Here is a 22,308-nt window from a genome sequence, read left to right as displayed (position 1 = left end):
GACTAGCTGTTAAATTCTTACCTGAACAGGTAGAGCGCGGCCTGTGCTCAGACAGATGTGAGCAGTTTGAGCTGAACTCAGGTCAGTGTCCTGCAGAGCACTGGAACACCACAGCAACCTTTGAGACATTGATCGTGTGTTCGTCAACAGCTCAGAGCTCCAGGAAACGTGCAGCCGCTCAGCAGCTGGTGCCACATGACGTCTGATCACTAATCAATAACTGTCACCGCTGCAGGACGGACGTCTGACCAGCAGGGGGCAGTAACCTGCATCATCATCATCACCACCACACAGGAAACTTCTTCCGTCCTTGACACACTGGCTGTGGTGGAAAGTAACTTAAAGTAAATTTACTCACTACTGCACTTATGTACAAATTTGAGGTATATTTCATACTTCTACTCTGAGAGGCAGAAGGAATATTGAAACACTGACAGGAACATTTTACTACAACATGAGTACTTTAACTTTTATATTGTAAGTACATTTAGCTGATAATACTTCCATACCTTTACTGAAGTAAGGCTTGCATGCAGGACTTGTAGTGGAGTACTTTCACTGTGGTATTAGTACTTTTACTGTAGTAAAGGATCTCCGTACTTGCTACTGGTGAGGTGAAAATGTAAAGTTTGTCCTCGGGATCAGGACCGTCGCCGTCCACAGCTGCTTTCTGGGAATCTTTAACTAGTAAACAGATGAGTTTGTTAAGGTGGATTGATTTTACCGGGGCCCCGAGGGGACATGAGCATAACAAGGTTTTTAACAAAAGGAGCCATCACATCTACAGTAGAATTATAACAAAGTGGGGCTCATCAGTTATAGAGATAAATGGATTAAACTTACTAAAGAAAATACTCAGGAAGTCTGGGTTTGATTTTCCTAAAAATCAGAGTTGAAGCCAGACTCATCATTATTTTTAGTCTAAGAGACCCCGACAGCTCCGCCTGTGACAGAAAGAGGAGAATCCAGCTGCTCTGGGGCGGTTAAAGGGCAGCTTTTATTCAACCTGGACCTTATTTTCCCATGTTTTTGTGTCTATGTGACTAACCGGGACGACAGTTTTTCAAACGGGTCTGGTACTGAGCGAGCAAGCTGCTGTCAAAGTCCATCCGCTACAGAGCTCGTTGCCGCTGACAGGCTCACACTGTTGGTGTCTGACAGCATCGTGGAAAGGATCCCTGCAGAGAGAGACCTTTAAAAGAGCAAGATATTTTTGTTTAACCAGAAACCGTCGCTATAACGCTCTCTTCAAAGCCGCCAGACTCCAGTGATAAAAATAGTGATTTAACCTCTCTGGATCGATCAGTTTGTGATTGTGTTTACTCGTCTCTCTGCAGGGGTCCTTTCCATCAGACACTTTTAAACACCGGTCAGCGGGAAAAACAAGCTCTTTAGTGGACGCACTGTGTTGGATTGCGTTGCTGCTCAATACTGGACAAATTTAAAAAGGGTTTCCATTAGTCACATACAGACAATAACATGAGAAAACAGGGTGCAGGTTTTAAAAGAAATTAGCCTTGAAGGGGGGGGGGGGAGGTTCAATGAGGTTTAGGAGACACCAAGTTTAAAACACGTATTTTTTAAAACGTCTGTCCACAGAGGTTGATTATTAGAAGTGTTTTGTCGAAGTATCCCACATGCTGTTAAACATTCTGATATAAACATGTACTCTGGTACTAAAAGTATTATCAATTTTATTTGTCATAAATTAAAAAAAAAATAAATCTGTGCAAAAGACATTTCACATAAAAACAGGAAGTGACAAAAGATCAAACACAGAAACAGTTCATAAACACAAACCTGATAAAAAGCAGAGAAACTAAAGGAGGCAGATTTCCAGTAAAACCAGTCTGACCATGACACACAGGGTCTGAACCAGCAGAGTCTTTACATACTGAACACACCAGACTCCATTTAAAATAGGACAGTTTTTAAAATCTTCCAGCACCTTCAGACCGCTGGTTCAGAAGAGTTTGAGTGTTTCCACACCGAGCACCTCAGACGCACCAGACTCCATTTAAAAAATAACAGTTTTAAAGTCGCCAGCAGGTTTCAGACCGCTGGTTCAGAAGAGTTTGAGTGTTTCCACACCGAGCACCTCAGACGCACCAGACTCCATTTAAAAAATAACAGTTTTAAAGTCGCCAGCAGGTTTCAGACCGCTGGTTCTCGGGTGTCAGAACAGTTTGGGCAGCTGTCTCAGGCGGCTCAGGTCTAGGATGTTTCCCACTGACCCTTCTGTCTGGCGGCTGCTCGCCCTCACTAAAGATGTCCGCCTGCTGGAACAGTTCTCCTTGTCGCTGCTGCTGGGTTTGGTGCCGCCGGCTAACATCTGCATTTTTGGCCGCAGGTCCCTGATCAGCTGACTCTGTGGGAGGAGCTTCACATTCAGAGCCTCGGTTAGCGGCTGGCGAGCACACGCCTCCTCCTCCTCGGCCTCGCCGTCCTCCTCCTCGATCAGGCCGTACCTCTTCATGTACTTCCTTGTCGCCAGGGACATGTTGCTAGGAGACATCAGGGTGTCGTTAGAGGAGGCGGGGGCTGGGAGGGGGGCGTGGCCCCCCAGAGACAACCTGCTGAGCTGAGAGTCGCTCAGGTAGCGCAGGGCGATGGCGTTGGCCTCCAGACTCAGATCCACGCTGCCTCCCGGGTACAGAGAGCTGGCCGACGGCTCGGACACGCTCAGTCTGGACAGAACCGCTGCCGGGCTGATGCTCGCCAGAGTGCTGACAACAAACAAACACAGTGAGAACCTGGAGGCTGACCGAATCACATGATAGCAGGTGTGACCAGGTGAGGTCCGTACCTGCTGCTCTCCACGGTCTGGTGTTTTCTCCTGTCAGACTCGGTCAGATCTTCGTCCACGTCGACTCCGAGCTGCCGCAGCTGCCGCAAGGTGGCGCTGACCACCAGGTCGGATCCATGACCCTGCTGCTTCCTCCTGGACCGGGAGGAGTGGGAGGACTGGGGGCGGTCAGGGACCACAGACAGGCTGGACTCCTCCTCCTCCTCCTCTTCCTGTCTGCTGTCTGACTCCTGAAGACGGCTGGTCAGCTGATCCTGAGGACGAGTCACCAGGTCATCGATCAAATAATCAATATCCTACCTGTTTGACTGCATCATGTGACCGACTGCGTTACCATGAGGTCGTGGTAGAAGTTCTGCTGGTCGTCTGCGGGTTCGTACATGCTGACACTCTCTCCCAGAACCGGACTCTGCAGACCGCTGCAACCACACAGGGGAGGCTTTAGCTCGAGTCACACTCCAAGTCTCCCGTCTTTAACAACAAGTCTCCGGTCTCTAACAACAAGTCTCCGGTCTCTAACAACAAGTCTCCGGTCTCTAACAACAAGTCTCCGGTCTTTAACAGCAAGTCTCCTGTCTTTAAGTCTCCCGTCTCCAACAACAACAAGTCTCCAGTCTTTAAGTCTCCCGTCTTTAACGGCAAGTCTCCAGTCTTTAAGTCTCCCGTCTTTAACGGCAAGTCTCCAGTCTTTAAGTCTCCCGTCTTTAACAGCAAGTCTCTTGTCTTTAAGTCTCCGGTCTTTAACAGCAAGTCTCCAGTCTTTAACGCCAAGTCTCCAGTCTTTAAGTCTCCCGTCTTTAACAGCAAGTCTCTTGTCTTTAAGTCTCCCGTCTTTAACGGCAAGTCTCCAGTCTTTAAGTCTCCCGTCTTTAACGCCAAGTCTCCAGTCTTTAAGTCTCCCGTCTTTAACAGCAAGTCTCTTGTCTTTAAGTCTCCGGTCTTTAACAGCAAGTCTCCAGTCTTTAACGCCAAGTCTCCAGTCTTTAACAGCAAGTCTCCTGTCTTTAACAGCAAGTCTCCTGTCTTTAAGTCTCCCGTCTCCAACAACAACAAGTCTCTTGTCTTTAAGTCTCCCGTCTTTAACGCCAAGTCTCCAGTCTTTAAGTCTCCCGTCTTTAACGCCAAGTCTCCAGTCTTTAAGTCTCCCGTCTTTAACAGCAAGTCTCTTGTCTTTAAGTCTCCGGTCTTTAACGCCAAGTCTCCAGTCTTTAACGCCAAGTCTCCGGTCTTTAACGCCAAGTCTCCGGTCTTTAACGCCAAGTCTCCGGTCTTTAAGTCTCCCGTCTTTAACAGCAAGTCTCTTGTCTTTAAGTCTCCGGTCTTTAACGCCAAGTCTCCGGTCTTTAACGCCAAGTCTCCGGTCTTTAACGCCAAGTCTCCAGTCTTTAACAGCAAGTCTCCAGTCTTTAACAGCAAGTCTCCCGTCTTTAAGTCTCCCGTCTTTAACAGCAAGTCTCTTGTCTTTAAGTCTCCAGTCTTTAACAGCAAGTCTCTTGTCTTTAAGTCTCCCGTCTTTAACAGCAAGTCTCTTGTCTTTAAGTCTCCAGTCTTTAACAGCAAGTCTCTTGTCTTTAAGTCTCCCGTCTTTAACAGCAAGTCTCTTGTCTTTAAGTCTCCAGTCTTTAACAACAAGTCTCCCGTCTCCAACAACAACAAGTCTCTTGTCTTTAAGTCTCCAGTCTTTAACAGCAAGTCTCTTGTCTTTAAGTCTCCAGTCTTTAACAGCAAGTCTCTTGTCTTTAAGTCTCCCGTCTTTAACAGCAAGTCTCTTGTCTTTAAGTCTCCCGTCTTTAACGCCAAGTCTCCAGTCTTTAACAGCAAGTCTCCTGTCTTTAACAGCAAGTCTCCTGTCTTTAACAGCAAGTCTCCTGTCTTTAACAGCAAGTCTCCTGTCTTTAAGTCTCCCGTCTCCAACAACAACAAGTCTCTTGTCTTTAAGTCTCCCGTCTTTAACAGCAAGTCTCCAGTCTTTAAGTCTCCCGTCTTTAACGCCAAGTCTCCAGTCTTTAAGTCTCCCGTCTTTAACGCCAAGTCTCCAGTCTTTAAGTCTCCCGTCTTTAACAGCAAGTCTCTTGTCTTTAAGTCTCCCGTCTTTAACACCAAGTCTCCAGTCTTTAAGTCTCCCGTCTTTAACAGCAAGTCTCCTGTCTTTAAGTCTCCGGTCTTTAAGTCTCCCGTCTTTAACGCCAAGTCTCCAGTCTTTAACAGCAAGTCTCCTGTCTTTAACAGCAAGTCTCCTGTCTTTAACAGCAAGTCTCCTGTCTTTAACAGCAAGTCTCCTGTCTTTAAGTCTCCCGTCTCCAACAACAACAAGTCTCTTGTCTTTAAGTCTCCCGTCTTTAACAGCAAGTCTCCAGTCTTTAAGTCTCCCGTCTTTAACGCCAAGTCTCCAGTCTTTAAGTCTCCGTCTTTAACGCCAAGTCTCCAGTCTTTAAGTCTCCCGTCTTTAACAGCAAGTCTCTTGTCTTTAAGTCTCCCGTCTTTAACACCAAGTCTCCAGTCTTTAAGTCTCCCGTCTTTAACAGCAAGTCTCCTGTCTTTAAGTCTCCGGTCTTTAAGTCTCCCGTCTTTAACGCCAAGTCTCTTGTCTTTAAGTCTCCGGTCTTTAACGCCAAGTCTCCCGTCTTTAACGCCAAGTCTCCAGTCTTTAAGTCTCCCGTCTTTAACAGCAAGTCTCTTGTCTTTAAGTCTCCGGTCTTTAACGCCAAGTCTCCGGTCTTTAACGCCAAGTCTCCGGTCTTTAACGCCAAGTCTCCGGTCTTTAACGCCAAGTCTCCGGTCTTTAACGCCAAGTCTCCGGTCTTTAACAGCAAGTCTCTTGTCTTTAAGTCTCCCGTCTTTAACAGCAAGTCTCTTGTCTTTAAGTCTCCAGTCTTTAACAGCAAGTCTCTTGTCTTTAAGTCTCCAGTCTTTAACAACAAGTCTCCCGTCTCCAACAACAACAAGTCTCTTGTCTTTAAGTCTCCAGTCTTTAACAGCAAGTCTCTTGTCTTTAAGTCTCCCGTCTTTAACAGCAAGTCTCCCGTCTTTAACAGCAAGTCTCCAGTCTTTAACAGCAAGTCTCCAGTCTTTAACAGCAAGTCTCCAGTCTTTAACAGCAAGTCTCCAGTCTTTAAGTCTCCCGTCTTTAACAGCAAGTCTCTTGTCTTTAAGTCTCCCGTCTTTAACAGCAAGTCTCCAGTCTTTAACAGCAAGTCTCTTGTCTTTAAGTCTCCCGTCTTTAACAGCAAGTCTCCAGTCTTTAACAGCAAGTCTCTTGTCTTTAAGTCTCCCGTCTTTAACAGCAAGTCTCCAGTCTTTAACAGCAAGTCTCTTGTCTTTAAGTCTCCCGTCTTTAACGCCAAGTCTCCAGTCTTTAACAGCAAGTCTCCTGTCTTTAACAGCAAGTCTCCTGTCTTTAAGTCTCCCGTCTCCAACAACAACAAGTCTCTTGTCTTTAAGTCTCCCGTCTTTAACGCCAAGTCTCCAGTCTTTAAGTCTCCCGTCTTTAACGCCAAGTCTCCAGTCTTTAAGTCTCCCGTCTTTAACAGCAAGTCTCTTGTCTTTAAGTCTCCCGTCTTTAACAGCAAGTCTCCAGTCTTTAACAGCAAGTCTCTTGTCTTTAAGTCTCCCGTCTTTAACGCCAAGTCTCCAGTCTTTAACAGCAAGTCTCCTGTCTTTAACAGCAAGTCTCCTGTCTTTAACAGCAAGTCTCCTGTCTTTAAGTCTCCCGTCTCCAACAACAACAAGTCTCTTGTCTTTAAGTCTCCCGTCTTTAACAGCAAGTCTCCAGTCTTTAAGTCTCCCGTCTTTAACGCCAAGTCTCCAGTCTTTAAGTCTCCCGTCTTTAACGCCAAGTCTCCAGTCTTTAACAGCAAGTCTCCAGTCTTTAACAGCAAGTCTCCAGTCTTTAACAGCAAGTCTCCAGTCTTTAACAGCAAGTCTCCAGTCTTTAACAGCAAGTCTCCTGTCTTTAACAGCAAGTCTCCTGTCTTTAACAGCAAGTCTCCAGTCTTTAACAGCAAGTCTCCTGTCTTTAACAGCAAGTCTCCAGTCTTTAACAGCAAGTCTCCTGTCTTTAACAGCAAGTCTCCTGTCTTTAAGTCTCCCGTCTCCAACAACAACAAGTCTCTTGTCTTTAAGTCTCCCGTCTTTAACGCCAAGTCTCCAGTCTTTAAGTCTCCCGTCTTTAACAGCAAGTCTCCAGTCTTTAAGTCTCCCGTCTTTAACGCCAAGTCTCCAGTCTTTAAGTCTCCCGTCTTTAACGCCAAGTCTCCAGTCTTTAAGTCTCCCGTCTTTAACAGCAAGTCTCCAGTCTTTAAGTCTCCAGTCTTTAACGCCAAGTCTCCAGTCTTTAACGCCAAGTCTCCAGTCTTTAACGCCAAGTCTCCAGTCTTTAACGCCAAGTCTCCAGTCTTTAACGCCAAGTCTCCAGTCTTTAACGCCAAGTCTCCAGTCTTTAACGCCAAGTCTCCGGTCCTCGTGAACAGATCTGTAGCTGCAGGTGTAAAGAAACGAAAAGCAGATGAGTCTCACCTGAGCTGACCAGAGGGGGAGCAGGTAGCCTCCTGACCTGTGATGTGACTGTCCTCAGCTCCGCCCTCAGGCCTCATGACAGAGAGGTTGGCGTGTGAGGGGGGTGGGCTGGGGCAGGATGAGGGAGGAGCCTGTACTTCCTGATGATGGAGGGGCTGGACAGGATCCCCCCAGAACAGACTGGCACCTGCAAACCAGAGAGTGAGATGTGTGATGCTGACTTTCACCTGGTAACAGGTGGAACACCCGTCCTGACAGCCTCACCTGTCCCCACGGCGATGCTGGCGGTGCTCCTGGGTATCTGAGTGTCGACCTGCCGACTGGAGGACTGAAGTTTCCCCTGAGCCTCCAGCAACATCTGGACCTAAACGCAGAAAAACACTCTGATTGGACGCAGTAAACATGAGAACCCGACCCCCTTACGCAGTGGGAAATGTCCGAGCCAGGAGTCACGTGATGAATCTGTTACCTGAGCCTGCAGGAGGCGAAGCTGTCGGTCCTGCTGGAGGAGGAGCTGGTAGGGATCAGACCGGGTGACTCCTCCCACCTGACCGCAGCACTGATTCACACAGGAGGGACGGGGGATCCACGGGGGAGATCCAGGGTCTGCTGCTGGACGGGAGGGGTGAGGAGAGGGGGAGTCACCAAACCACGGGACAGCAGGAGGCGGAGGGAGGAGGGATGGAAGAGGAGGAGCAGAGAGACGAGTGGAGGGAGGAGGAGTGTGGTGGTTGCTGGAGGGAGGAGAGGATGGGGTGTGGGAGGGAGGAGGAGCTGAGGGGGGAGGTGGAGTATGGTGATGGAAGGACAAAGGAGTGCCGCGACTGCGGGAAGGAGGAACAGAAGGAGCAACTGGATGGTAAGTGGAAGGAGGAGGAGCAGGGTGGAGACTGGAGGGAGGAGGAGTGTGGTTTGAGAAAGCAGCAGGTGTAGGAGCAGCTGCACCAGGCGGGAGTCCTGGGGAGAAGATGGAGGTGCAGTCGTAGGTGTGGGTGGAGCAGCAGGTGCAGGGCTGCTGCTGGATGGAGTTGGGGGTGCTGTGGAGGTGAGGAGGAGGAGCAGGTCTGGGAGCGGAGGAGTTTCCGGTTGGAGGAGCAGACTTCCTGTCAGCAGCAGCAGGAGCAGGAGGTGGTCTGTGGGCGGAGCCAGCGTCCTGCCAGCGGCTCTGATTGGAGGTGAAGCTGCCGTCAATCAGCAGAGAAAGTTCAGGAACAGACGGCTGAACTCTCCGAGCCTGAAACAAAAGACACCTGCAGGTGAACGCAGGTACTCTGCTGTCCTGCTGCTATTGGCCGTCTGTGGCGACATTGTCACCCTCCGGGCTACACGTCGGCCCTGAAGCCTGAACCCTCGCAGACTCAGCAGGAACGCCTGTACGGAGATCAGCGGTGAAGCTAACGTTACTGTAGAGCTGACAGGAAGTGAGCATGCGTGCAGGTCATAAAACGGATATTTTTATTATTCGAGTGAAACCATGCCGACGGAACTTAAACCTGCGTCCTCTCCAGCAGCCAGCAGGGGGCGACTTAAACCTGCGTCCTCTCCTGCAGCCAGCAGGGGGCGACTTAAACCTGCGTCCTCTCCAGCAGCCAGCAGGGGGCGACTTAAACCTGCGTCCTCTCCTGCAGCCAGCAGGGGGCGACTTAAACCTGCGTCCTCTCCAGCAGCCAGCAGGGGGCGACTTAAACCTGCGTCCTCTCCTGCAGCCAGCAGGGGGCGACTTAAACCTGCGTCCTCTCCAGCAGCCAGCAGGGGGCGACTTAAACCTGCGTCCTCTCTAGCAGCCAGCAGGGGGCGACTTAAACCTGCGTCCTCTCTAGCGGCCAGCAGGGGGCGACTTAAACCTGCGTCCTCTCCAGCAGCCAGCAGGGGGCGCCTTAAACCTGCGTCCTCTCTAGCAGCCAGCAGGGGGCGACTTAAACCTGCGTCCTCTCTAGCAGCCAGCAGGGGGCGCCTTAAACCTGCGTCCTCTCTAGCAGCCAGCAGGGGGCGCCTTAAACCTGCGTCCTCTCTAGCAGCCAGCAGGGGGCGCCTTAAACCTGCGTCCTCTCTAGCAGCCAGCAGGGGGCGCCTTAAACCTGCGTCCTCTCTAGCAGCCAGCAGGGGGCGCCTTAAACCTGCGTCCTCTCTAGCAGCCAGCAGGGGGCGCCTTAAACCTGCGTCCTCTCTAGCAGCCAGCAGGGGGCGCCTTAAACCTGCGTCCTCTCCAGCAGCCAGCAGGGGGCGCCTTAAACCTGCGTCCTCTCCAGCAGCCAGCAGGGGGCGCCTTAAACCTGCGTCCTCTCTAGCAGCCAGCAGGGGGCGCCTTAAACCTGCGTCCTCTCCAGCAGCCAGCAGGGGGCGCCTTAAACCTGCGTCCTCTCTAGCAGCCAGCAGGGGGCGACTTAAACCTGCGTCCTCTCTAGCAGCCAGCAGGGGGCGACTTAAACCTGCGTCCTCTCTAGCAGCCAGCAGGGGGCGACTTAAACCTGCGTCCTCTCTAGCAGCCAGCAGGGGGCGACTTAAACCTGCGTCCTCTCCAGCAGCCAGCAGGGGGCGACTTAAACCTGCGTCCTCTCTAGCAGCCAGCAGGGGGCGACTTAAACCTGCGTCCTCTCTAGCAGCCAGCAGGGGGCGACTTAAACCTGCGTCCTCTCTAGCAGCCAGCAGGGGGCGACTTAAACCTGCGTCCTCTCCTGCAGCCAGCAGGGGGCGACTTAAACCTGCGTCCTCTCCAGCAGCCAGCAGGGGGCGACTTAAACCTGCGTCCTCTCCTGCAGCCAGCAGGGGGCGACTTAAACCTGCGTCCTCTCCAGCAGCCAGCAGGGGGCGACTCCAGCGGCTGCAGAGAGAAACTGTTTCTACTTGTCAGCTGATTTATTCCCTCAGTAAACACTTTCCTGATGAGTTTCTGGTCTCAGTCGCTAGTTTCAAGTCTTCTTCAACACAGCGTGATGTTCATTTAGTAAATTATGGTCCCATTTAGAGGAACAGAGACCAGGAAGCAGGGGAGGCTTTAGGGCGGGGCTACAAGCTGATTGGCGTGTTGCTACCATGGCGACTCGTATCCGCTGCTCTGTGCAGAGAGAGCACGTCATGTTTGACTCTGTTAGTGTGTTTTGTTTTAAAAGTAAATTGTTTTGTTAACCTTTTTATTTTTTATCATTTTAACTGTGATCACATTTTAGTTTCTTTATATCCAGGATGTATTTAATAACCGATTAAAACTGTTAACAGAGTAACTTATAAGTCTTTGGTTTTGTTGTAACACTGATAAATAACTTTTGGGAGGGACTCACCGTGAGTTGCAAAAAAGTTTAACGTTGAGCCCTGTTGGGTCATGGGTGGGGCTGCATTAAGTCAGTAGACCAGCTACAAACAGCAGGCGTTTTCTCACAGATCTGTTCACAATAACTTCATTTAATATTAGTCACCCAGTACAAAGGTTACAGGACAGAACAGAGAATGTAAAGACTTTTAATATCACCTTCATGTGTACATCTCTAAGCCTCTGAGGAAGATGGCTTCTCTCTAGTCTTCATTACAAACATAAATATAAAAAGGGACGGCGTAAAATCCATGACAGCAGAGTAATGAATAAATCCCTGAGCTTTAAGATAAATAGAGAACTCACGCGTCTGTCTCAATAGACAACAAGCACAAGCTCAGCCATATTGCACTGAGCTTTTCTCAAGACTTTGAAATCAGCTGCGGCCAACGGATTCTTAACAGCGTTAAACCGCAAGATGCAGATATTTGCAGATTAAACCTGTTTTACTAAATGTTTTGTAATCTTAATTTTTCTTCTAAAATGTTGCCATGGCTATAAAAAAAAAAAAAAAAGTTATATATTTAGGCTGAATAAAAATATTAGTTTCTAAATAATTTATATTGTTGATTTTTTTATTATTGCCGGACCATAATATGAAAAGACTAAATAACGAGTTGGTATAATAATGTCACTTAATATCGGTCGACCACATGTGGAAACATGTTAGTTCAAACCACGGTCGTACCAGCAAGGAAACTGCATCCCTAGATGTTTGTGGGCGTGGCCTTCAGGGCGTGTTCAGAGTCTTACTGTGACAGAATCCGGTCCGGCCCCACTGAGGCTGGAAACCTGGTGCGGGCAGCGGACTGTAACAGACTGACCTGCTGAGCGGGGGGGTGGGGGCTCGGGGACGGCCGCGGCGACAGGTCCTCATCCTCGACTCCAGAGTCCTGATCGCTGACAGACAGACCGGCGGCTGGTGGGGCAGCTCTGAGGACGGACAGAAGACAACAAGACAACACATCAGAGTCCAGCACGTCTTCTCCGATTGGCCGGGACCGGAAAACATACAACAGAAGCTTCACCTTCAGACAAACTCAACATCACATTTACACTCAGGCCCCGTCCACACAAGAACGACCTCCGTCCACAGCTGCGTATCAGAGTTGATCTATTTTAAGACGACTGAAAACGCACTTCTAGTGAGCGAACACGTCTTCTCTGCACGTGCCGGTGTAAACAGGAAGCAGATGGTCTACTCCGTAGTTACAGAAGATTTGGTGAAAGAACAAAGTACTGCAGACGAAGAACTGCACCAGATTTTATTTTGCATGGACCGATAACGACCTGGGACTGAATGTAACACGGGAGTTAAAAGCGGCGGAAAACAGACAGTAAATACGGCGACAGTACGAGCAGAGGCTGTACGTGTTGTTTCTGCACGATACAGAATATTTTAATTAAAATACCAAATCAAAAACTCTGTCAGCAGCATCGTGTTTCTGCTTTGCACGACTTATGAGACCCAATCAGAGAACCGAGCGCGAGCGTCTGCGTCATCGTTTCTAAAGTCCTCCGTTTTGGCTCGTCTTCACAGACGTTCCTAAACTTCTCCATTTTAGAGCTTTTCGCCGTTTCAGTCTGGACAGGAAGAGCAAACGGAGCAAAAGGTTTCTGTTTTAAAACCAAACGCAGCAGTGTGGGCGGGGCCTCAGAGTCCGAACTCTATCTCCATCAGAGCTGCTTACGACACACCGTCCTCCAGGATGACGACCACGGACGCTGACTGAAAGCGGTCACGTCTCTCAAAACAACAGGATTTTACTGTCGACTGTATTTTGATAAATCTAAAATCTGAAGTTCAGGTCGGGGCCTTACGGTGAAGAACAGAGGAGGAGGTGAACGCTGGTACCTGCTGAAGGAGGCCTGAGCCTCTCTGAAGATCTCCGTCTGCCTGCTGTGATCCTCTGAACCCAGCTCACACTGCAGAGTCTGACCCTCCACAGAGACCACCTGCAGGTACACAGACCACATTATTAATCACCACTACTCAGGGCCCTTAAAGTCAAATTCAGAAAAGAATCCACATTAAACAGAAAGGCAGCGAGGAACCGATGCCTGAAGTGTCTCTCTCCGACCTCTAACCCTCAGCGCACCGCCGAAGAGAATAATACCTACGACCAATGTAGGGAAAATTTAAGACAAATTCATGACCTTAATTTCCCCGATTTTATTTTAAGACCTTTTAAGGAGCCGCGGGAACCTGGTTCTAAAGGAGCTCTAGAACACGGTGTGTCGTTACCTGGTACAGTGTGACACACTGGGAGGCTGTCAGCAGCTGGTAGTCCAGCTGCGATCCAGGTCCTGGTCCTCGGCACTGGAAGAACTGAGGAGCTCTGTGGGTGGAACCGAACAGAACGAGGAGGAAACAGCGGTTCTCTGACAGAACTCTGCAACACAAGACAAAGACTGAGCGACACCAGAACAGCGACCCGGAGGAGTTCTAACAGCAACGGACGGCCTGTCTCTCACCTGTCCTGCAGGGCGGAGCTAAACAGGAAGCGCAGACACCAGGACCACACCTGAGGGCTGTAGACGTGTGTGACGCCACTCAGCCAGCTGTCACGTGACAGGAAGTACAGTTAACGAACACAAACAGGTTCAACAGAAGCGTTTACTTTCATTTAAAGGACTTTCATGAAAAGCACGCCTGAACTGCTCCAAACATCCCAGGTACGACAGCCACCACCCCCACCTGGAGAGTGGGTGTTTAACCTCTTAACATTCCTGTAGAATTCATGCAAAACGCCTCTTCAAGGCATGCGTATTTTTTCTAAAACAGCTCCGCCCCTTGGCGGCAGGCGTCTGCTGACGTGTTTTTTTGCTGGTAGATCATGAACTTCCTACTTAAAGCTGGATGTCGTTATTTTCAGAATTTCATTGGCTACAGGAAGCGCCAGCCATCGGCACAGTTGGCTCGGCCTACTCAGGAAATAACTGGGGCCGGTCCTTCCTCACAGCGCGGGCTCTCATTGGCTGTTGAAGGCTGTGAAAGGGACATGTGAGCTCCTATTGGCTCGGATATGGTGTCACTGGAAAGGTCAGAGTTCAGCGGCTAATTTTTCTTCAATTTCATCACTTTTATTTATATAGCGCCGAATCACAACAACAGTTATCTCACAGAGCTTTTCATAAAAGAGCAGGTCTAGACCGAACTCTGAATACAAGCCATCGTAGTTGTTTACATTCAAATCGGTGTTATTACTTAGAATGACGATGCAGATCTGAAGCGATGCGGCAGCCGTCCCTGACGATTTACTGATGGAAGAATGTGTTTTGGACTAAATGTTTTTACTGGACCTTTGACAGCGTAACAAGACCGTTTCTGTTGGAATATACTCGATGGGTGGATTAAGTTACTGTGAGGCTTCATCGGTGAGTCGCGTCACTTTTGATCGTACTGGCTGGTCTGACAGAGGCGCTGACTGGACCCGCTGCGGTGACCGTATCTTGCTTTGCACTGGTCGGATCACGAGGATTTTAGCTTTCAGACGGTGGATCATATGAGTATGAAGCTAACATAGCCGCTGTGCACAGACCGAGATGTGCGGCGGGCCGTGTGAATGTTAAGAGGTTAAATGAGCAGCTGTGTGATGAAGCAACAACGCAGAAACACTTACAGCCCGACCAGCGGCAGGTTGGAGGCTTTAGGATCCGACTCCAGCAGCAGCAGGAGTTTTCTGTTCTGATCCATGGTCAGAAACCTGCAACACAAACGCCACCGCAGTTAAAAAGTGACCCGGCTCCATTAGAAGAGTCCGGACTCGTCCGGTTGAGGAACCAGTTCTCACCCTCTCTGTCGGTTGGCGGCGTGCGGCGGCGGTCGGTTGATGCTGGTCAGACTCCTCAGCAGAGCTGTGGGGATGACGGGAACGGCTCGTACCGGCTGAACGTCCACAGCGGCGGACGGACAGACGGCCGACCAGCGGAGGCTGAACGCTGCGGCGTCGGACTGCTGAGAGCAGACAACACGACCTCTGACCTTCATCAGCTGAGACAGATCCAGAGTCTGTCTGCTGCTCACAAACTGCTGCAACACCTGAGACAGACAGACAGGCGGACAGGTAAAGGTTTAATGTGCTGACATCACCAGGGGCGCAGTCCCGCTGAAGAGGCCGGTTCAATACTTCACTTCCAACGACCTCCATGTTGCCCCTTGTGTTTACATAAGAACAACATTTTAGAACCAACATCATGCAGAACAAACAGCAGCGACTGAGGCCATGACGCAAACGTCCAGGTTCAGAGGGACAGAACTGCGAGACACCTGCTCACCGGACTGACGCTCTCATTAAGACCGTGTAACTTCTCACACTCACCTTCACCTCTTGCATCGTCGCTTGCTGCTAACACACCCGCTGGCCCCGCCTCTTCCTGTCTCTATATTCACCATGTCCGCATCGTGTAACGCGATAACATCTCTCTGTGTGTCTCTGTAAAAATTAATGGGTCGTCAAATCTACTTTGGCAGCTGTTTATACACCTGGGCGGCCCGCAGAAGTAAATCTGTGGGAAACACGGTTTATTTTATAAATATTACACCTGTACACCTCTTGAGTTGTCTTCCAGCTGCGTGTGTCATGTGACTAGGACTGAAACGATTCATCCATTACTAAAATGCATCGACACAAATTCTTTGCGTCGAGGCTTCGTTTAATCCATATAACTATATAACAAACTGCTTCGCACGGACATTTGTTACTGTCGCACGCTGTGAACACGACGTGATTATGATGGCGCCGTTTGCAAAGTGGAGGAAGAGAGAAAATAGTGAGGGACGAAGAAGAAAGTGTCCAAAGTCTGGTGTTATTTCAAGCTAAAGAAAACAACAACTCTGTTTGTGTTTGTGAAGCAGCCGTCTGGTTGTTGGTCTGATGTTTGCTGTATGACACTATGAATTTCTGAAAGGACCAATAAATATTCATCACTTATAAACGTGCACAGCTGATCCCGTTACCGAAGAAGTACTTTTGCTTTGAGGTGTTGCCTGCTGAGAATCACATGCACCTCGCAGGTGATAACGCTCATTTATGTTGAGAAAAGAGATGCAAATCTCGGCAGGTAGCCTCCAATATCTGTTCTGCCAAGCTTAGCTTATCATTAGGAATGGTGCTTCTACTCTAAACGTTCCTAAAATATATACTTCCAATCATTTATCAGCATCGATGAACCCCAGAAACGATATTATAGCGTTTAAACGCAGTATCTGGACGCGGCTGCAATTCTCAGCAGGCAGGCAAAACTCGGCATAACGTCGCAAAGCAAAAGTGCTTCTCAAACGACGCATCGATGGATCGTTGAAATCATCTACAGAAGCTTCGAGAACTAAAATCTTCGTCAGCTGCAGCCCTCCACGTGACTACTCTGGTCCAGTCATGGCGGAGTGACCATGCCTGAGGCAGGGCTGGGCGACAGGACGAAATGATAAAACATCTCATTTCAATAACGAAGAAACAGTCAGTCCAGTATGAAAACACCAAGAACCAGGTCCTACACGGGACGCTGACCTGAAACTCACCTTGAAGCAGTGATGCAGCTCGGCCTCCGATTGGACGACAGCGTCGGGCGTTGTCTCAGTCTGCGAGGAGAACAAACAGGGAACCAGAACGTCTCCGGGCAGCAGAGCAGAGGGAACTCTGCCAGAAGCTCCGGCCTGGTCCCGACCCGGATCGAACCGGTCCAGGGTCACAGTGACCCCCTCCTCATCTGGACCAGGACAGGGGACAGGAGTTAGTACGAGTGTACGCTGTGTAACTGGACCAATCGGTGTTCAGGTGAGCTCTGACCTGCGTCCACAGACAGTGATCCCAGGAAGAAGCAGTGGAGGCGGGGCTTGTTGCTGTGACGGGCGTGACGCTGAGCCAGACGCAGAGCTTTCTCCATCAGCACCAACCGAGGCCTCCTGCAGAAACACACACGACCTCTGCTCAGCTACACACTGAGGCCGCCACAGCTACATGGCGTCCGACTTCTAAAGCCTCGTTCACACGGGAGAACAACCCCACTATCAACTTCAGTGTGAGGGCGTCCAAACGGCATTCGCTCCCGGGTCACATGACCCCGCAGAAGTCACAGGTATTGATCAGCTGAGATGGAAACCCGACACTCGGGCCGACCTGCTCATTTTTGCCCTTTTCTGGTGCGATGCGACAGCGATTTTGATCTCTGCATCGTGCACAGCGAGGTGAGAGAGCGTCTCCTGATTGGACGGAAAGAGGAAATCAGGAGGCAGGTTACCGTCACTGTGAGAGACAACCACATATGCAGATACATATGCAGCTGTGCCACACGCCATATTTAACGGATTTCCTTTAAATGCCTGTTGTCTCACCTCCCCCGTGACACGTCTGATGAGCGTGCCGTTTTTCCCCTGCGTTACCTCTAACCTGCCTACGTAACACACGTAGCGTCAGCTGCGCGCTTAACCTGGACTCTGACTCAGAGACCCGGGGCTCGACCCGGACTCTGGCTCAGAGACCCGGGGCTCGACCCGGACTCTGGCTCAGAGACCCGGGGCTCGACCCGGACTCTGGCTCAGAGACCCGGGGCTCGACCCGGACTCTGGCTCAGAGACCCGGGGCTCGACCCGGACTCTGGCTCAGAGACCCGGCTCAGAGACCCGGGGCTCGACCTGGACTCTGGCTCAGAGTCCCGGCTCAGAGACCCGGGGCTCGACCTGGACTCTGGCTCAGAGTCCCGGCTCAGAGACCCGGGGCTCGACCTGGACTCTGGCTCAGAGACCCGGCTCAGAGACCCGGGGCTCGACCCGGACTCTGGCTCAGAGACCCGGGGCTCGACCTGGACACTGGCTCAGAGACCCGTGACGATCTCTGCTATGGTCAAAGCACATGATGCCGCAGGTGTGTGTGTGTGTTCACCTGTGAGCGCAGAGCTGGAGGCGGAGCTTCTCTCCTGCAGGGCTGCCGTCCCACAGAGCTGATCTGGACTTGGGGAAACTCAGCGGAGTGAGCGAGTTCATCGAGCTCCTGTTCAACAGAAGAGATAATGAAGCAGATTCTCGTCTTACTCTTACTATCAACACATGAGGTTCATTTATTGATCGACTCATTCACAACTGGATCTATAAAATGTCAAGTACTAATTACGCCCATCACACTTTTTTGTTTTGTCCAACCAACGCCCCCAAAGTCCTGAAGATACTTGAATCTCAGCTTCTGACCAACGTGGACGAGAAGTCCTCAGAGAGATTTCCACAACAGTTCTTGTATTTGAAATATCCCCCCCCATGTAGGATGGGAATAAAGTAACGCTGGTTCAGGAGGTCGTTTTCTCACAATGAGGTTTGTGTCACTGTCGCGGAAGAAAAGCAGAAAATTCTCACAGTTCAGAAGCTGGAACTCAGTATATATCTATATAATCCTGATGATAACGGTGTCTAAATATCGACTGGTGCTGATATTTAAAGATCAGGACAAACATAATACTGATATTAAAACACAGAAAGGTCCTGGATAATCCATTAGAGTCCAGTCTAATCTACATGTTCTCTCTGCAGTAACGTGTTGTTTCAGATGAAGCTTTATTAATGAATGAAACAGAAACATACTTTGGGTTCTGCTGCAGAGAACGCAACCGATCACTTGGTCCAACACTCCCGTCGACTAGTACAACATCGTACACCATGGGTACATGTTCTGTTTGAGTTTAATGGCTCCTATTCTTATTTTACATACTTCTAATTATGTCTCTCTCACCTTTCTCTGTACTTATTTCTGTCGTTCTGCTGCTGCAACACCTGAATGCCGCCCTCCAAGCGGTGGGAGACGTGAGGGCTCAGATCAGGGGCGTGACGATACACTCGTAAGCACACGAGACCAAACATGATATTGGATCACAAGAAGACGACAAGAAGATGTTTTAACACTATTCTAAAGAAATATATTTAGGAGTTGGCGGTGTCAGGGCCCCCCAGAACATTTTGACCATTAAACACTTAATTTCCCGCAGTCTGGAAAAATGTTCTGCATCAATTTATGGTGGATTTATTTTATTTATATAAAGGGAAAGTTAGGGTAGCAGGTGACTTTAACAGAATTTAATGCAGTAATCAGCAGCTTGTTTCAATCGAACAACAGCAAAACCACATCTACTGAGCAGAACGCATCGTGTCAGTCAGCGCGGAGACAAACATGACAACAGAAACAACTGAAGAGTAAGGTCAACACTGTTAGCTGAAGATATTAAATCTACGTCATCTTTAGATGTTAAATTAAACTGCCTTGTTGTTTGAATGCTGCAAACTTTTTTAACTTCACAAACCGACTCAACAGTCATGTTCACAGGGAGAGAAACTTGCACAAGAAGAAATTGTGTCCAGATTTGGTTAAAGTTACTGATCGGTGCAGTTTGGGTCCTTTTAGAATCAGCAGCTTGTTTTTTTTGGACAATGCACATTAGTTTCTTCTTTATTTAAATTGTGTTGCATGTTTTTCTTATTGTGCAAAAAAAACTTTCAGAACATTTCTAACAAATAATGCTTTTAAAAAAGGGACCAAATCAGTCATTTCAGAAAGTGGTGGGGACATGTCCACAGCGTCCCCGGTGTAAATTACACCTAGATCAATAAAGTCTTATGGTACACAGGATAAAATACATGAAAATACATCGAGTCGACACAGACTCGAGTTTTCTCTCCTGTGCTCTTTTTAATTCACTGTTTTAACCTAAATAAACACTTCCTGATGTAGCACTGTTTGTTTCTTTACTCTGACCAAAACCTGAATCTGCTCACTTGCATATCAAGGTATAAGGTATATGAATAATAATAGAAAGTAGGTTAGTAGAAAATATAACAAAATATACAAAAATATAAATATAAACCTGAAGCAATGCAGAACAGATTTACAGAGAAAACACCTGCAGGACAAACAAACACAACACCTGACTCTTTAATTTAAGGTGAGCAGGTTTCTGAAATGAAAACCGGGGACATTTTTGCTTTGGTGGTCAGTATGTCATTAAAAAATATAATGTTATTACATGTGAAATAAAAACAGGGGACAATTTCGGTTTCATAATCTGTCAAACATAACTCTTCTGAAAGTGACTTTGAGGCAGAAACTGTCTTTCAGTCAGTCAGTAGAGGCTGCAGTCACTTCCTGGCAAGTGGAATGCTGCATGTTATGTGTTGTTTTGGCCATTTAAAAGGTATTTTAACAGGTTAAAATGACTGGTTGGTACACAGCAAGTTAAATAATGTAGAGTCATAAGGATAATTGCAAAAGAGATCATGTCTTTATTTTATATCTAACTCAGCAGTAAGTCCTGTTAATGATAGACTACAGTCTGTTAAATGTAAACAAGGATATTAGACCAAACACATCATCTGTCTGCAACAACAGGCTTCTGTTATTGGCTGTAATCACGTAAAAGTCAGACTTGATTACGCTATAAACACTTGTTTGACCACAATAGTGATTGTTGTGTTAAAAGAACCGTCAAAGTTTCACAAAGACAAACTTTTGCGACATAAAATGATGTCCGTTGCGACTTAAAACACACACAGTGAACTCCATGAGTGCGCAGGTGAAGTTCACCTGACATTAACTCACCTTCCTCTCACGTTCTCCGGAGTGAAAACCGCTTCAAACACACCGGACGGCATCGCCTGGAGGTTCACCGGGCAGCTCATCCCTGCTGTGGCCGACAGAGAGGCACTATGAGCGGTCACTGCTCACTGAGAACACCGCGGTGCGTTCAGCTAGCGTTAGCCACGTTAGCTTCCTGCTCGGACCGCATCTGCTGCCTGTGTTAGCGTCGTTAGCTTAGCATACGGGCCGCCCCGCCGAGTCTCTCGGGCGATAACTAGACGCGTAATTAAATCACACACTTTATGAAGCGAGTTTACTTTTCGTTTCTCTGGATGTAAATGTGCGCAAATTTGACCGCAAACAAACCGCAGAGAACAAAAGTTGGACGCTGTTTGATTATGGCGCTGTTTCCACACCAGTGGCGGGGCAACTCAACCGGCCAATAGGAAGCGCTGCCGGAGAGAAGCTGACCAATAGCGTGTCGCTTCGTTTCCTGTCTTTTTCTTCTTGTCAGCTGCAGTTTAATTGGGCGAAAGCTCGACACCGCCCCCCGCAGGCCAGGAAAATAATAATAAATATATACATACTTTAAGTATTTATATGTGTGTTTATAATTATTAATAATTATATATCTAATCTTGAATCCGGTGCAGTTGCAGTGTGCACTGTTAGAGAAACTATGTCAACTAAATCAAATTATAATTTCTATTATCTGCTGGAGAAAATCAATCCATCCATCGTCAACCGCTTATCCTGCGTACAGGGTCGCAGGTACTATAGAAAATTTATATATAATTACAATTTGTGCAAATGTCCTTTAATTTAATATAAAGAGTTAAAGAAAGAATTTATTCTGAAGAGCAAGCTAATGGTTAGTGTGTGTTGAATTATTCACGTGTGAGCAGCTGGATCATGTTCCAACACACAAAGTAATCTCCTGGAAAGCAGCATGTGGAGGAATTATTTATCGTGTTACACGACACCAGTGTTACCGAGTCCAGCAGACAGACAGAAACCTGCCTGCTGCTCACACTGTCCACACTGTCCACTGTCCACACTGTCCACTGCACTGTAGCAGTCACAGGTTAAATCCCCAACATCAGCAGTCTAAACCAGCCGACCTCACCTGCTGACCCCTGAAGCCTTCAGTCAGAGGAGAGTTGTGTCGTCTGAAAGCCATCTGACTGAACTGGTTTGAGTTCACAGGAAAGTGCTGAAGTCCAGAGAAAGGACCCCCCCCCCCCCCCCCCCCCCCCGCTGTGGAGATCCTGTTCTGTGTTCATTAGACTTCATCTTAAAGTTCTTCTAACTACAGATGAGGCCTTGCTGGTGCCAGAGACTCTAACTGAGCTCCCTCCGGTCGGCCGGGATGTTCAAACTGAGGCTGAAGGACTTTCTGTGGTACTTACAGCTAAATCCATTGTTTTAGTTTTTAGATACCTTAAACAAGTATTCTTTCTGTTTATGTATGTTTTATTATTTTTATTAAATTAAAGTTTGAGTTAACTTCTTTTCCGTTGTTATTGTTTGCTGCTTTCTTTACCTGCAGCTGTGATATGATGTCCTGACATTTAGGACAGTAGGAGACAAAATTTAATCAGATGTTTGGCAAATTTTGAGTAATGATGCTAATCCCCCAAATTGTGTGTAGAAGGCCTTCATCATTCGGTCAAATTAGCCCATTCTAAATATCTCCTGAAAATGACAAACAAGAAAGCAAATGTGTCATGTGGTGCTCTAACTAACAATTAATAAATAAAAGTCTAATCCAGCAGCAACGCTGATGCATGCAGGCGTTTGCTACTCACTTTGTTTAATCTAGGGTTTTATTCTTATTCATGATGGATTTAAGGTCTGATGCGGAATAGAATGGCACCAAGAAACAGATAAATGAATAAAATAAACACTTCTGACGAGGTGTTGGAGTCTTTAATCATTTTAACATCCTCATCAACTGTCTGTTGACATTTGTTGATGTAATTATAAATTAAGCTCTCACAGCAAATATTAGGTTAATACATAATATCAAGTAACCGTAGACATATTTTTAATTTAATTACATTTATGGTTAAGAAAAGAGTTTAAAATACCTTTTGAAGTACAGCTATTGTAAGTTGAGGCCCTAA

The 22,308-nt window shown here is 48.0% G+C and overlaps 1 protein-coding gene across 2 annotated transcripts; it reads right to left on the bottom strand.

Annotated features, from left to right (window-relative positions):
* Positions 1–1,669: 1,669 nt before the first annotated feature.
* Positions 1,670–20,613, bottom strand: LOC119888493 (SCL-interrupting locus protein homolog). 2 transcript variants are annotated; one of them, XM_038699070.1, is made up of 17 exons: positions 20,204–20,613; positions 17,510–17,617; positions 16,418–16,533; positions 16,150–16,337; positions 14,423–14,670; positions 14,252–14,335; positions 13,104–13,190; positions 12,874–13,021; positions 12,484–12,584; positions 11,453–11,561; positions 7,791–8,555; positions 7,586–7,685; positions 7,322–7,508; positions 3,141–3,225; positions 2,807–3,060; positions 2,166–2,726; positions 1,670–2,063 (listed from the first exon to the last, which is right to left on the bottom strand). In XM_038699070.1, exons 1-16 carry the CDS (start codon positions 20,281–20,283, stop codon positions 2,177–2,179), a joined length of 3,210 nt encoding a protein of 1,069 aa, XP_038554998.1. In that variant the 5' UTR covers positions 20,284–20,613; the 3' UTR covers positions 1,670–2,063; positions 2,166–2,176. The 2 variants fall into 2 exon arrangements, with proteins under 2 accessions (XP_038554998.1, XP_038554997.1); XM_038699069.1 differs by having other exon boundaries at positions 1,670–2,726; positions 20,204–20,612.
* Positions 20,614–22,308: the final 1,695 nt, after the last annotated feature.

Source organism: Micropterus salmoides, unplaced genomic scaffold (genome assembly GCF_014851395.1).
Source record: "Micropterus salmoides isolate LMB-PRFRI ecotype aquatic unplaced genomic scaffold, ASM1485139v1 Ms_hic_scaffold_5, whole genome shotgun sequence".
Classification (NCBI taxonomy): domain Eukaryota; kingdom Metazoa; phylum Chordata; class Actinopteri; order Centrarchiformes; family Centrarchidae; genus Micropterus; species Micropterus salmoides.
Note: the sequence above shows the minus strand (reverse complement) of the source record. Positions and strands in the feature narration are given on the sequence as shown.

What these genes read in the sequence shown, in the direction of transcription:
- LOC119888493 (XM_038699070.1), bottom strand. Translation starts at nt 20,283, where the DNA reads ATGAGCTGCCCGGTGAACCTCCAGGCGATGCCGTCCGGTGTGTTTGAA. An exon ending in CTCCAGCTCTGCGCTCACAG is followed by an intron (nt 16,534 to 17,509) that starts GTGAACACACAC and finishes GTGTTTCTGCAG; the next exon opens with GAGGCCTCGGTTGGTGCTGA. An exon ending in ACTTCTACCACGACCTCATG is followed by an intron (nt 3,061 to 3,140) that starts GTAACGCAGTCG and finishes ACTCGTCCTCAG; the next exon opens with GATCAGCTGACCAGCCGTCT.